Genomic DNA, 17,046 nt, shown 5'->3' on the forward strand with positions numbered 1-17,046 from the left:
TTTGTTTATGTTGAGTTCTTTGTTAAAATGACTGTGTTTTTAATAGATATACTATGGTTTTTGAGTTGCAATGGTGAAAAACATGGGACGGTTTTTATTGTGTTCTGTCAATCTGGTGTCCAATTTTCTTCCTGTTTCTCCGATGTAGAATTCTGGGCAGTTATTGCATGTTATTTTGTAAACAACATCATGTGTTAGACGAAGTAGATTTTGCAAAAACCACTAACATCGAAAGAAAGTGAGTTATATTTGTCTTAACGAAACATATACTACATTGGACAACACTTGCAACAATGGCTGATAAAACAACAACAATAATTTTAAGGTTTACAAAATTGTAAACTCGGGTCTACTATTAATTAATTGAAGTGTAAATTTGAAAATTATATTTATGATAAACTTTTATTCACTATAAAGACAAAATTTACCTTGAATTGCATCTACATCAGATTAAATCATCTAAATACAATATTTTCTAGTTTCTTCGGTTCACAAATAGAAGCCTACTTTCCAGTCTATCAGTTCAAAATTAGGGATGATTATATGCAGATATCCATTGTGTGGCTTTGCAAAAAAATTCTGAAACAAACAAACAAAAACAAGCCATCAATCACACCTTGGTGGCGTTTTATCACTTTTCGTTCTATGTTAAAAAATGCTTCTCTTCAGGAACCTATTAGAATGATCTATGTTTTTTTTTGTTTTGTCACTCGGTTGCACATTCACCTTAAAGGGAGCAGTGAACCTTTCTATGAAAACACAATGAAATAACTATGTAAATGATGTAAAAAAAGTGATTTGTTGTTGTTGTTTTTCTAATTTTTATTATCACCAGATATGAAAACCCCATAATAATTTTCATGTGAAATGCTGCTTCAAAACATGAAGATATTACCCTCGTGTTACCACAAAAAAGGTTATTGACGGACAATGCTCCGAACTCCAAAGGAAATCAATACACGTGTATAGTAGTAGCAAAACACTAAGTTACAGCAGTTTATGTTATGCACATAATGTGTTGAAAGACACAAAACTTTCATGTTGGTAATTTTTGGACAAACAAAGTAGTTCTTCATCATAAATGAAATCGACAAAATATGCTATGAAATAAATTATAATTTCATAAATCGGGAAACAAACATATTTTTAAGGTTTTCGAAAGAAAAAGCGAGAGGTCTGTTTCAAAACAATATTTTATTAACATCTTAGAATACGAAATTTATTTACGCTGTCAATTGCTTTATTTTATATAAGCTTGTATCAATAATGAGCAATTTGACATTAAAAGTTGTAATGCTGTTGTTTTCTTCTTATGAAGCTCTAATAGTTAGAAAATATTTTTAGTAGTTAAGTGCAATTATAGGAGCTATGTTTGATTCACCAATAATGCGAGTGAGCATCCTTAATTATATATTATAGGCTTAGCTATATTAACAGTTGATTGTAGTAATATCATTTATACTTAAATAAACTATTATGCAAAGTGCAATTGACATCATATCCTGTTTCACTAAAAAACCAAGTTAAAAGTTTTTATTACTTTAAATAATCTTGATTTTAAATGGGATTAAACTTTGATCAAGGACACGTTATACTGCTATGTATGGTTGAACAACAATAGACTGCTTGACTGATTGGACAAGTTTTTCTTTCCTGTTCCGGTTCAGTAGCTGTTTTATTTGACATGACCACGTTTTCTAAGAAGCTATACACCAGTTCTACCTAATCTTCTCTATTATTCTTCGTAATAACTTGCCTATTGTTTTTAGTTTGGTTTTTCTATCTGGGTTGGAGCCAAAGATAACTTTCCAAAGCTAGTAAATAGAGCAGATGCAGAAAAAAAGTAATATAAAAGTTTTGAAAGCCTTGACCTTACCTCTTCATGAGATAAATAGTTAGCTCTTGATAATCTTTCAAAATCTTTCACGGTGACTTGGGGAAGTTTATCTCTGTGAGTTTCTTTGTTGTTATTTCCTGTTTTGAGTTTACTTGCATATCTAAACATGGTGTTTTTCTCTTACTTTTCGCCAACTTCGTGTTCCGCTAGTTACAGGTTTGATATTAAATAACTTAATTTCAAAGGATTTCCAGTTGTAAGCAGAAGAGCGATGTTTTATGCTACTTTTTTCGATTAATGATAACCTAAACCTCTCTACTTTGCTACCATTCATGAAATAACCAACTAATGTTCCTAATTTGTTTGTTACAGATTTTTTCTTGCAAAACAGCGCAAGGATATCCGTCTCTAGTTTTGAACTGATAAACTAGAGGGAAGGTAGTTAGTCAATATCACCTACTATCATATCCAGGAAATTGATCGTCGCTCTTGTAGCGCATTTTCGAGACAACGGGACGCAAAGTTCAAATTCACAGTCTGAGCACGCTAACCACTAGGCTAAGCCCGAACCTTATGTCCACAGATAAACATTATTCACATGAGCTTAAACTTTGAAATTAAAACATTGTGTGCACGCAACAAATGTAATAATAATTTAAGCTTTATGTATTATCTCCCAGTGGTTCAACGGTAAGTCTAAGGACTTATAACGCTAACAATCGGGTTTAGCTACCCGCAGTGGGCAGAGAACAATAAAGAAACAAAACTGTCTGTTTCTATAGCCTTGGTTGCTGTTAAACACAAAGCTACACAATGGGCTATTGGTGCTATGCTCACTACTGATATTGAAACCATAACTTTAGCATCGCAAGCCAGCAAACTTAGCACTTCGCCACTGAGAGGCGTTCTTTGGCTTTTTTTTTTCAAGTCTAAGCTCCTCGTTTTGTTGTTCATAATTAACTTATCATGTATTTCTCTTCGATCTTGATTTAACTTGTTTGTTTATACTCTTTATTCATATTTTTCTATTTCTCTTGCATTTGGTCAAAAGTAATAGTAATTTTATGATTTGTTTACAAACCACAACTGGCTCTATTAGTCATCTCAGAGTTCAGTACTTTTAACGGTAAAAATAAACTTTCTTTTTGCTTCGTCATCAATAGAATGAAAAACAAATGTACGTATAATGATTTCAGCAGTTAAGCTTGATGACTACTAGTATTTTGCCCTTTTGCATTTACTAAAACGATCAATTAAGAATGACGTTACTTCTCCGTTTTCAGTTCTATAGGCTTACAGTCAGCATACAGGAAATACATACTAAAACTGTCTGCTAAACTCGTAAGTTATTTGAAATTTTAGGATTATAAACATAAACAAAAAATTTAAGTACAGCAAGGCCGTCCCGTCCATTAAACTAAATTAACTTGTAAAAGTCAGCCCTTATAATTCAAATATTTATGAAGCCTTCCCTTAAACTCTCTTAAGTTTACTGCATCCATCACATCTGAAGGCAATCCATTTCAAAGACAACCACTCTATTACAAAAATATACAAAAAAGCTGTCTTAGCTCATTATGAATCATACCCTGGAAAATTTATATTTGTGTCCCCTAGTCTTATTCTTCTCTTGTTCCTCGGTGAGCCAGTGGTAAGTTTACAGACTTACAGCACTAAAATCCGGGGTTCGAGTCTTCACGGTGGACAGAGCACAGATAATCCGTTGTGTAGCTTTTCGCTAAAACAAACACGAAACAAAACCTGCCATTTCCACCAATAATTACAAAAAAAAAGATGATGCATCGAATCTACCAGTTCTCTTAATAACCTTAAACATTTCAGTCAGATCTCAGTTATTGCCTGTTACAGATTATACCATAGAAATTAATAATTATATTGTGATATATGCAGCGAAAATTTCAATGCTAGACACAAAATATTTTTTTTTTCGCAGACTAAACGTTAATTACTACAGCTTTTGATGTTTGAATTAAATCTGTTAAATGTAGACGGCAATAGCGATGTTAAAATTACCCCATTTCTATTAAATAATAGTTTGATGCTTAACTCTGAAGTTTTTAACAGATTCAAGTCCGACTCAAAGTATTAGAAACGAAAAATCCCTAAGGTGTCGAATTCTTGTGTCTCAAGACGGCTTGACCACACTCATAATAAATATATATATATTTGTTTGTTTGTTTGAAATTAAGCACAAAGCTACACAATAGGCTATCTGTGCTCTGCCCACCACGGGTATCGAAACCCGGATTCTAGCGTTGTAAGTCCACAGATATACCGCTGTGCCACTGGGGGGCAAATATATATATATATAAATACATAATTATAAAGTAGTAAAGTTTGTATACTATACAAAATATTCCTTTCGTTTTCTTTTGTATTTTTACACTAATTTTTCTGTTAATTAATTTTAATGTTTCAATTAGAATTAGTTAAATCACACACAGGGGAACTAATGTTCAGTTCCGCGTCATATGACATAACTTGATGCCACATTCTTTACGTACAGATTAATACTATACCTTTAATTATAAATATCTGACCAAAATATGTAAAACAAGAAAAAACTAGGGAACACTTTGTCCCCTTTTTCTATTGTAGGTCGAATAAGCAACAACATGAATATGGAAGGGGTCAATCTTTCCTAAATTTTTTTATTGTTTAGCTCACCCATTTTTACATTACGTCTTTACAGTGTTTACCGTTTTATCTAACTTGGTTCTGAGTCTGAATGGTCGGCGTTTATTTAAAAGCTGAAAATAAATGCGTAAATAAAATGCAACGTTCAAAATATAGATTACAAGTACATAAAGTTTATATAAGAAATAATAAAACAGAATTCAGTTACAGCAGAATATGAAAAAAAATGGCATAACACAATTGTTTAGGATAAAACGATAATTCTATATCAACTTAACATTCTGATGGCTAAAAACATCGATGAAACTTTATAAAATAATGGAAGCTAAAAATATTATGTGGTATTAAATAAAGGTGAAGGCTCAGCTAGTCTCTGTATTGGTATATTGTGTGACCTCCTATTAGAAGTCAGTCAGCAAGGTATAGAAATAGTTCAGAACATAATGTCACTGGATATCCTATGTGTAAATATTGTACTTCTTGTGCTTGGGGATGATGAAATATTGTTGATAAATGTAGAATGGATTTTAAATGTAAGTCATTTACGCCATCAATAAAACTGCCTTAACTGTATGGCGCTAAAAGTTCCATTTTATTTATGTATTTGATTCCAGCTTCGTTCTTTTTTTGATATCATATTCTTATATGGCTGACCTTTTGTTTTCTAACTAACTTGCTTGCTTTTGTACCTGTGAAATGTTTAGATCAGATATCACTACTTTTTGTTCTAAATATTATTTTAAATAAGATTTCACCCATAGTGGGCTACGAATATTAAAACTCAATGAAAACTATCAACACAAATGCAATGTCTTAGATCAGTATGTCATTCAAGATTTACTAGTGTTTCTAAACCTCGAAGTCATTAGTTTTAACTTAGTGGTCCCTTGGTGGGAGAAAGACAAGTCTAAGGAATTACAACGCTAAAATCCGGGGTTCGATTCTCACGGGATGGACACAGCAGGTAGTTCAATGTGGCTTTAAAAATCAAACAAGTTTAACCTAATAGCTGCGTAAAGCGATTCACGTTTAAAATTATTTAAAATATGTTATTGAAAAATATTAACATACATGCTGAAGCTGTAAAACCCAAGTGTATATTAATATCTACCAGTGTAACTTTATTTCATGACCGTTCTCTTTTGTTTCCTGTGTGTTTTGCAGAAGAAGAAGAATTTTACCAGTTTGTGACTGCAGGGAGAAGAAAACTAAATTTACCACTTTTTGGTTGCTCATTTCTCTTAATCTAAATCAGGTATAGGGCTGCTGTTTTAATGTGAAGTAAGAGTGTTTAGATATGTTCAGAACTATAAGAATAGTGACACTCCAGCATTTGGTGCAACTGTGGTTTGACCAAACGTTTGTTCCGGTATAGTAAAGTCACAACAGTGTTAGTCCATTCTTCAAACTTGGCTGGAGTCACTGCCATGCTTCTATATTTGAATTCTGTTAAAGTTATATCTACATGTATTATATCTTATTAGTCCAGTTCTATAATTGTTATATCTTGGTGTTAATGAGATAACTCTTGTTTTATCTTATTTAACCAAGTAATAGTTTTTGTGTTTTTTTGTGCAAAGATACACATTGGGGTATCTGCACTCTGTTCACTGTGGGAAGCCAAACCAAGGATTTTAGCATTGTAAGTCCGTAAACTTATCGCTGACACACCGAGGGGCTTACCCAAACAACACAATTATCTGTATATACTTACAATATTTTATTTTTGAAATGAAACAGGACTGGTCTTAATAAGAATTCTGTAAGAAATTATCTATAATTTTGTAGTGTTCCCATGGACTATATAAAATAATATCCATCAGTGACTTCAAGATTAGTAATTTGAAGAGTTTTATTTATTTCTTGAGTATGTTTACGAGCAGTCTTTTTCGGATGGTTTTCTACTACAGTTCTAGTTGAATTGTTTTAATTGCTTTGAGGGGTCAGCAGAAAGTTGACTGATTTATCACCCTATAATCTGGGATTCGATTCCTTTTGGTAGACAAAGCGCAGACAGCCCATTGTATAGCTTTGTGTGTAAACAAGCAAATTAAAGTTTGAGAGATTGAATTTATAGCTGAAGACACAGCTAGCGGCGAGGGTGTGAAAGTTATGACTAATTAGATTTGGTCATTATCTGTACTAATAAAACAGACAGTCAGCGCCATAACTCCAAGAGAAAAGTACCTAGAGACCTGAAACTTTGTACGCATACTAAGAGCACCTGGGTATTTTTTTTTTTCAAAAACTTTTGGCCATTTTTTGGGGGGCGTATAATTTTGCCCTATAACCTTTAAGCCATAAAAATAGATAAGTATATGCTGCCATCTGTCGCTTAGTACAACAAATTGTTAGGGAATAAGGGTTTAATAATAACAATTTTATAACAACAGGTTTATAAAAACAAAAGCAAAAAACACGTATAAGTGTGTTAGAATTCATATTATTGGATGAAATGGTTATATTTAAATGTTTGTTCATTTGTATTTCTGATTTTCAAATTGATAAAAAATACCTTTTTTGAAATAAAATCAAATTTGTTTTTCCATTGTACGGGTAAAAACGACTTTTATTAAAAACGATTTAAAACAAATTCAAACTTTCTTCAATAATTTTACAAAAATTACTTATGAGAAGTGCAGCTGTGACTTTCACCAGAAACTGGAAGGAGAGGAAACGCCTACTAATGATACTAAAATCACTTATAAACTAACAGTGCAGCTGGGCCCGGCATTGCCAGGTGTTTAAGACACTCGACTCGCAATCTCAGGGTCGTGAATCCCTGTCACACCAAACATGCTCGCCCTTTCAGCCGTGGGGGCGTTATAATGTGACGGTCAATCCCACTAGGCGTTCGTAAAAGAGTAGCCCAAGAGTTGGCGGTGGGTGGTGATGACTAGCTGCCTTCCCTCTAGTCTTACACTGCTAAATTAGGGACGGCTAGCGCAGATAGCCCTCGTGTAGCTTTGCGCGAAATTCAAAACAAACAAACAGTGCAGCTGTGCCTTTCACAGTGGAAGGAGAGGAAACGCCTACTGAGGATACTATTTGTTTTTTATGAATATATTTGTAAAAAAATGAGACTTTTAGAAAAAAAAACTTTAAAGCTATGGTAGCAATATATTTAGTTAGCGACGTTTTGATAGAGAACAAACAATGATCGGCGATCACTGATTCCAGGATCTAGATTTATTCCATAAGGTTGAACAGTATTTAGATTAGCAATCCAACAAGTTTCTTTGATTTATCTATCAGCTTTAGCTTTAAAGTCGGTTTCATTGTCGATGAGAGTAACATCGTTAATAGAATGAACGGATTGATTGAAGTGTTGAGCAACAGGGAGATCTTTTTCGGGGTTAATAAAAGACCGGCTTGAAAAAGACCGTTTGCTCGAAACGTCGCCAGGTAAATAAATTAATAGCATAAGTTTTAAAGGTGATTTTTCTCTTAAAGTCTAATTTCTTTATTTTATCACCTATACACATTTTTCTACTTATATATTTGTAAATATACGCTTGTATACGTTCAATACTAATATACAAGTAGTCTTTTACAATTTCAAAAAAAAAATATTTACTCATTTGACTCTCAATCCGAAAGTCAGTCCTAAAATTATTGTAAATACACACCGTACAGTGAGAAGTGTATTCGTATAAGCGGCTTATATTCCCGTTTCGTCTTAGTAACATGATCGTAAATCTACAATCAGATGATTGGGAGTTTTGAGACCCTTACAGAGTGGTAATTCGTACCAGACAAGAGCATATGCTTTTATTAAGAGTCTGGTTGTTGCTCGCTGGTAGTTTTCAGTTCACAAACTGCATATTGTTGCATGGTGCTCGGGCATGTTTATAGACCACTCTTCACAACATCCAATCCGTTTTGCTTATGTTTGATTGATACTAAATTTAACCTTGGAAGAATACTTTTTCTTTTGATGAAAACGGACACTATTTGAAAGGGCTCTAGTTTGGAAGACAGTTATAGTTTCTTACCGATCTAAGTTTTCGTGCCTATCATAGCAAGAGTGTCGTTTTGAGACCGCTATTAAGTTAAAGTTACTTTTTACTATTAATGAAGTGTAATCTTGTACAATGAAACTGATGTTTGAAACACTATAAAGTAGTGATCTTTATAAGAGTATAAATACGATTTCGATGGATCAAAAGTCACAATCTTTGAGCCTAACTCAAGCCTCTTCACAGATCTTGGTCGATTTTGAAGAGCAATTTTAAATATCATTGTCGAAAACCGATTTACAAGTACAAAGAAAAATATGTTAACATATCCATTATTGTTCAATGTACCTGTTTCTTACTTAGCTTGTACCGGCTATTCACGTACACAAGGGTATCTGCGCTGACCGGTACTAATTTTAAACTGATAGCCTAGAGCAGTGGTTCTCAAACAGTGCGCCCGGGCGCATTGGTGCGCCCCAGAGCTTTTTCAGGTGCGCTCCGTAGCATTCCTGAAAAATCTATCCAGATATGAAAAGCAAATGTATACTAAGTTACTAAATTACACCATTTCTTTACGAACACTCTGCTTGTTTCGTTGCGATATTATTATGATAGTTATAAGTTACTTTTCTTGCAACTAGCTTCTGGTCCGCAAGTTTTGCACGCGTTTAAAACACGTAACAAACGTGGCTGGAACGGCATGTTAACACCGGCACTAGCTTTCATCACGTGGCAACTGGCAGTGTTGCATAACAGGCGTTGGTGAGTGGGCATGTCAAGGTATCTTGCTTATTTTCAGAGCTGCTTCATTTCCTAACATCGTACTGACAATCTTTTGGCAAGCAGGCAAAATAAGTGACTCACCCAAAGTATGAGCTTTCATATTTTGTGCGATCAGTTCTGAGACTTGGTAAGAAGCAATTTGAGCTTTATCAGAAACAGTCATTAAACTTTTAAAAGAATCAGCTGCTTTTCCTTGCTGTTCGGACATTCTCTTAAAATAACTTGTGGGTTTGTCTTGTAAATGAGAGTGTTTACTTTTAAAATGTTTACCAAGTTTACTAGGGAGCATTGATTCATTTGACATTTTTATTCCACAAACTAAACATACTGGCTGCGGATTATCAACATTTCCAAAGCTTAAATAACTCTCATCGTATTACGAGTCGGTCGCGGTTTTGCTTTCTTACTAGAACAACTTTCCACATTTGAGGTTTGCTCACTTTCAGGATTACATTCATCAATGTCACGCTTCTTTTTAAGAAACTTATCCATTTTTATGGGTGAATTATTCTTAACAAAGACAATTATATCAACGGTAATTATTCTGAAACTTGTAAAAGGCACAATACGTTTACTCTTGACGGCAGTTCACAAGACATTAACAGTATCATTGGACAGAAAATACGCCTGAGAAGACATTTCCGATATTGAGAAAAATGTATGTGGTAATAAATCAGAACACTGGAGGCACTGCAAGTTGACGAGTCAACCGACATTACCAACAAGGCGCAACTCGTAGCATTCATTCGTTTCATTAACGAAAATCAAATAACAAATCAGTTTCTTTTTTGCAAAGAATTAAGTCTGACTACAAAAAGTGAGGACGTTTTTAACATCCTGAATAACTACCTTGATAAATGGCAGTTATCGTGGAAATCATGTGTAGGCATTTGCACAGATGGAGCTCCTTCTATGATAGGCTGCAACAAGGATCTTGTATCTTTTATAAAGGAACAAAACGAGAATGTTATTGTAACTCATTGCTTCCTTCATAGAGAGGCCTTGATGTCAAGAACATTAGGAGAGGATTTAAGAGAGGTCTTAGATCAAGTTGTTCAAATGGTGAACTTTATTAAAACAAGACCAGTTAAATCATGCCTATTTGAACAGATTTGCACCAATATGGAGTCTCAACACAGACTGCTACTTTTACACACCGATGTGAGGTGGCTGTCAAGAGGCAAAGTACTTACCCGTGTACACGAGTTATGACAAGAACTTATCACATTTTTTGAAGCAATGAAACAATCTCATTTTTGTAACCTCCTTCAATGTGAATTTTGGATTACAAAGTTACAATATTTGGCATCTATTTTTCAGCATCTCAATATTTTGAACTCTAGCATGCAAGGGAAAGAGGAAAATATCCTCACATCCACTGACAAAATAAAAGCGTTTCAGAGAAAGCTACAGATTTGGAAAAGAACAGCGACGGAAGGCAGTTTCGAAATGTTTCCATTGGTAAGTAATAATTGCAAAACTGAAATTCTGCCAATGATAGTTGAACATTTATCAACTTTAGAAGAAAATTTGAGTTATTATTTTCGATCAATTAACACTGCGCAATATGACTGGATTAGAAACCCTTTTGTAGAAAGTGCAATAGATTCTAGTTTAACGCTAACAGAAAAAGAAGAACTGGCAGCTGTGTCCACTGATCGTGGATTGATGATTAAATACAAAGAATTGTCTCTTGAAGCTTTTTGGATTTCTATCAAAGAACATGTGTCGATATCTAAAAAAGCGCTGGCCATTTTATTGCAATTTTCCACTTCATATTTATGTGAACTGGGATTTTCAACCCTCGCCACAATTAAGTGTAAAAAGAGAGGAACTCTTCAATGCATTGATGAGGAAATGAGAGTTTGTCTCTCAAACATAAGACCAAACATTGAAGAAATCACAAGGTCTCATCAAGCTCATGTTTTTCATTAACACAGGAATGAATAAACTTCACAGAGGTATGTTAAGTTTGCTTTTATTAAATGCGTTATTTTTCTATATATTTAACTTAATTATAACATATTAGTCCTATTTTGTATACAGTGCGCCAGCAAGTATCTGTAGTATTGTAAGTGCGCTCAGACTGTATAAAGTTTGAGAACCGCTGGTCTAGAGGAAGAAATATGAATTATATGGGTACTGAAAATGCTCTAAAGTGAGACAATATTTTGTATTTGCATTGAACTATTTGAAAATTGTGTTAATAAGTCCTGTTTTAACACTGATTGATTGGAATATATTTATCTCTGGGAAGCCACCAAGGGGCATCTGAGACCTCCATTTTTCAAAACTTTTCTAGGGGAAGGTCCCTAGACCGCCTAAGAGGGGGCACTCCTCCTCTTGACTCTCCCACAGCAGCATGTTGCACTGCCTGTGCAGTTCTGCTGCACCTTTTTCCTTTTTTTTTCTGTAATCCACTTTCATTCCTGATTTCATATTTTCAAATGTTGGCATGTCTGTAGCTCACACAATTCTTCTGGGATTTGAAAAACTTAAGATCATTTGCTTATTTAAATTATTATGGGTTTTATATTTTTAATCTCTAGAAGTAATATCATTTCTTTTTTTCGCTGTCTTTAATAGGTCTCACCCACTGACTATCATCGTTTTATTTATAAATGTCACACATGTTTGTTGGGTTTCAAACGACGAGGAATGTTGGTAAACCACTTGGCAAGACGACATCCAGATATCAGACCAGAGTCCGTTCCTGAACTAAACCTCCCAATTCTGAAGACAACTAGAGATTATTATTGTCAATACTGTGAAAAGATATACAAGTCTAGCTCCAAGAGAAAAGCTCACATTTTGAAAAACCATCCTGGAGCTGAATTACCCATGAGTAATAGGCAAAAGGTTAGTATGGTTAAGTGTGTTGATTATCTTCTATTTTCATAATATTTGGATTTAATATGAATAACTTTCTAACCTAGCCTAATTTGTATAGTGCACTGTTTTACATTACCACTTTTGCCTGCCATGTGTTTAGCAGTAGTACCTTCTTCAATAAATATGCAAAGTAATAAATTAGAAATATAGTTGGGGAATTTATAATCTTTATTTAAAGTTTTTAGTGATTTCCATCAAGAGTACTTCATTGTTTACTGTCAAATTGTATATTACACTTCCATTCCTGTCCACATGATGTTGTACTTCATTTATTAAAAGATCATTCAACATACATCTAGCTTCAAACACTGTGTGTCTTGTTTCATTTACCATGTATTGCATTGCTTTTGCTATATTTCATTTTCATTTCACTTTTCAGTGAATTTAACTCATTGTAGGCTTTGTTTTGCACATTTTTGAACTTGATTCATGTTAATTTGTTTCAACCTGCATTGAACTTCACTCAATATATGATCTAGTTCACTTACTATGTGTTCATGTTGTTCTTTTCTCTGTGTTAATTTAATTTCATAGTCCACCATTCATGCACTACAATTTCTGTAGTTCAACTCAATGTACATTAAACTTCACTCAGCATGTATTGTACTGTACTCATGAATTAAATTCATTTTATTCAATAAACTTCACTAATAATATATTGAATAGCAGGTACTGTATTTATTAGTAACATGTATATGTATTATAATTATCATCACATATATATTTAAATGCTAATCTTAAACAATCTGATAATCACCTACAGGTTACATTTAAACCATCGAACATTAACCTGTACATTGTTTCATTATAACTGATTATACAGACCTGTGAACTTAAACTTCATAAAATTTATTTTGGTTTTAATAACGGATTTTCTATAATTCAACTACTTGAAAATAATATTCAGTTTTTCTAGCACGTAAGGATTTTTTACAAATTGGGAAGAAAAAAAACTCTTACTTAAATCAAATTATTATCTCATTTGCCACAATGAACAACAATTTTTGTTAACAAAAATACAAGAAAAACTGAAGAAAAGGGAAGAACATTGATGTCAAACATATATGAATCCTCATTTTACCTGATTTTTTTGTGAAATCTACATCTTTTAGTCTCACAACTACGTGTTGTGGTCTTTCTTTTAAGTACTGCGTCTGGAGCAGTAGCAATCAGCCATCATGCTGATGTTATACCTTCCCTGATACCTACTCTTCATTTCCTTGATGTCTTGATGAAACCTTCCCCTTGTTCTTTACTGATGGCATCCAGATTTTCAGGAAAATAGTCAATATGTGAGTGTAAGAAATGAACTTTCAAGCTCATTTACAATCCAACTCTTTCAATTTATCAAGCATGTTATTGACAATATTTTTCTAATGTTGGTCCTTGTTATTTCCTAAAAATTTGTGAATAACATCTTTAAAGGCAGTCCACACTTCTTTTTCAACTTTTCTCATTGTCCTTTCAACCTGTTCATCCAAAGCTGATTTCCTAATCTGAGGCCCTACAAAAATCCCTTCTTTAATTTTTCTTCTGAAAGAGCTAGGAATTGCCCACATAAATACTTGAAACTGTCACCATATTTTTCTAAGGCCTTTACAAACTGCTTCATCAAGCCCAGTTTTATGTGAAGTGGAGGTAACGGGACTTTCTTTGTGTCAGTCAAACTTTCATGTTCCATGTTTATTAATCCTGCTATAATAATGGCTGGAGATGGCTTGAATGGGTAATGAAGAAAAACTTTAATATAAGTTTAACATAACAGCAAATGTACAATGTTTCGACAAGGTTTTTGATGATGACAAAGCCTTGTCGAAACGTTGTACATTTGCTGTTATGTCTCCAGCCATTATTAGTCTCAAAGTGGGTTCCTCGTCATCAAATTTGAATCCTGCTATGAGGCTGACTCTGTGTGGCCATTGCTGTGTTTCTTTACAACAAATTTACCACAATTATAACAGAATATGTTTGGGTCATTTACATAACCTCTTGTTGCCATAGTGATGAATAAATAATACTGAAAACAAATTGAGTGCACGCACAAACAAATACTATCCAGAAATAACACGTCATGTGACCTGTTAACCATTTACATACTAGTAGGGGTGTTTCTCATGGGTTTTAGAACAATCGATAAGACTCTCACTTCGGAAATGGTCTAGAGAAATCTATAGCCAGTGGTTGTCAACATTTTAAACATAACAAAATGTGACCCAGTTTCATTGTAAATGATTCATTTATGTAAAAGTACATCTGAATTTTATTTTTCTTAAATTTTTATGTTCAGTTTCTTGTAAGAAATTCATTACATGAGTTGGTCTTAAAAATGCTCTTTAGGATAAATAGACTACTCCAAGATATTGAAATTGCCACTTTGAAACCAGGTATAGGTTGTACATGTTTTGTAGCAGGGAGCAGCATCATGTTAGAATGTTTGCTAACAAGAAAACTCTCCCAAGATCTTTGAATATTAACATTTCAGAATTCTTGAAATTCATTAGCATTTACCATGTAAACACTGTATAATGGACTGACACCCAATACAAGAAATGCAACCCATATCATAATTTCTCACCCTCTGGTGGCTCTTTGGAAACCAGCTTTGTGTGTCAAAAAACAACTAAATAATACTATGACACAGTTGGTACAATGCAGTATTGCTGACGTCTTTTATATGCTGTCCTTCAAACTCAAATTTACCCAACTCTTAAAAATAATGAAATTACTCACACAACTTCATAAAATGTGTTATAAATCCTCAAGTTCCCATGTTGATAGATTTTGTCCCCAAAAAAAATTGTCTAGCATCCTTGGGATTAATGTGCAATTTATGTATTCAAGCCCTTTCCACATGCTCATGCTTATGAATAACACAATGCATATACATCACAGATGGTATCTATTTACATTTAGCCACAGTAAATGCATTAGAATCACTGAATTAGTTGCAAAAAATGCTTCCATGGTTTTTTCACAGTCCTAACACATGAATTTTTGTCAGCATTTTTGGTCAACCTAATTATCTTTTGGATGCTGTATCATCAAGTTCCTAGAACCATGTTACAGTATACTACAGTATTTCCACTGTTTCAGGTATTGATTTCCAAAATTTCCAGTAATTTATAGTCTTGCTCAGATTTTACAAAGCTCATGTTGTTATGTCATTTTTCATGTACATCCACATTATTATTCAAACTACATGGCTTATCATTCAAATTATACTGAATGCCTTCTTTTTAAACAAACATGCAGAATTGGTCATCTAAAATGTTCAAAGGTTGTCCAGAAATTTATTGTAATGTATATGTTGTATGTTCACATAAATTTTCAACAAAAACTGAGGATCAATCATTCAGTTGTGAAAATACTACTCATGTTCACCAAGAACCATTGCTGATACAGATAGTAGTATGGAAAGGGCAGAGGACAGGAGTTATGCTAATAATTTTTGTTCTTGGTATTTATGTCCAAACATAATATTGGGGCTAGAATGCTAACTTCAAAAACAGTTTTGCTGTCTGCCCTATTAATGTCTTGTATTCTATTATTTATTTCTGTTTATTATTACTTTTTATTTTATTTTTATGAGCAACCATCTGTGGGAACATTTGGTTGCAGACAGTGAATCATGGTAAAGATTTGGGACCTTTGTGGGCTAGAGTACCCACATCTGCTCCAATTTTTAATTTTTCTTAAGCATGTGAGGCTGGCAAAGATGATGTTAAACTGGATAAACAGTGAACCCCTAATGCAATTTGGGGCTTACTTCCACCAGTACCTCAAAAAATCAGGGCACATGACATCATGACTTACCTTATGATTTGTGTCTCGGTATTGGATGTTTATATTATGGCTGAAATCTGTTTTTTAATGTTTTTTTCCCATAAAATTACATTTAATTATATTTCATCTAAGGTTTGGATATGCTGCATAACATTCATGCTATGCTTCCTTTTGATCTTTTATTTTTCTTCAATATTTAGCTTTCCTAAATAATTATCATTTATATCTGTATATAATGTTTTAGGGATGTAGAAATATCAGTTTGTTTTTTGGTGTTTATTTCAGGGAGGCATTCCTGAAATTCCTGGATTGCCAAACCCTACTTTTTCTCAAACAGTGGGCAGTATCACCACTCACCCTCATCATTGTAATTGGTGTCATAAACAGTATGCCAGCAAAGCTAAGCTCCTACAACATCAAAGAAAAAAACACCTTGAAATGTTAGCCCTCTCTTATGCTACTTCAAAAAACCAAGTTAGTAATAGTTCTGTATTTTATTTATATGTAGTAAATTATGAATAGAATAGTGTTGTAACAATATTAATTTACATAAGGATATTTCAGTTGTGTGAGCTGGTTGTGTTATAATGAAAGTGTGTACTAATTTGTACCTTTTTGAAACAAAAAATGATTAACTGTTTTGTTAAAGTCGGACTGTTATGTGTTCCACTTAAACCTTAGTAACCATTCAAAAAATATCAGGATTCCTTTAACCCTACGAATATGGGCTAGGTGTGATCCACCCAGCTCCTAACCAAGAAAGTATCCATGAAAGTAATTATGTTATAAGTTTTGATAATGTTTGCATATCTTTATAAAGTTTTTTCTCTCAGAATGTTGACTATCCAACGTGCAAAGTAATTTTGATTTTATGATTAAAAATACTTTTCTTTATTTGAAAATTGTCATCAAACGTTTTTTGATTTATATTTAATCTGATATTTTATCAATGCTAACTCTGTATGGTGTTGGTTGATTGTGACTGGCATCGTATCCATCATAAAAATTAGGAAATAAATCTAAATTACCATTTTTTGTTTTAGACAAACTGCAAATTGTAACAGGAAACCACACACTAATGTTTATTCTAAATAGTTTAAATCTTGTAACAGTATAATTGTATTTATAGTCATT

The 17,046-nt window shown here is 33.3% G+C and overlaps 1 protein-coding gene across 1 annotated transcript in view; it reads left to right on the forward strand.

Moving 5' to 3' along the window:
* The window catches only part of LOC106465108 (PR domain zinc finger protein 10-like), a 200,661-nt gene that overhangs the window by 147,140 nt on the left and 36,475 nt on the right, over positions 1-17,046 (forward strand). The window contains exons 19-20 of the mRNA XM_022392946.1: positions 11,824-12,096; positions 16,198-16,386. Of these exons, the coding sequence (XP_022248654.1) occupies positions 11,824-12,096; positions 16,198-16,386 (462 nt within the window). The remainder of the gene's footprint in view (positions 1-11,823; positions 12,097-16,197; positions 16,387-17,046) is intronic.

This window comes from Limulus polyphemus, unplaced genomic scaffold, assembly GCF_000517525.1.
Source record: "Limulus polyphemus unplaced genomic scaffold, Limulus_polyphemus-2.1.2 Scaffold1839, whole genome shotgun sequence".
NCBI classification, from domain to species: Eukaryota; Metazoa; Arthropoda; class Merostomata; order Xiphosura; family Limulidae; genus Limulus; species Limulus polyphemus.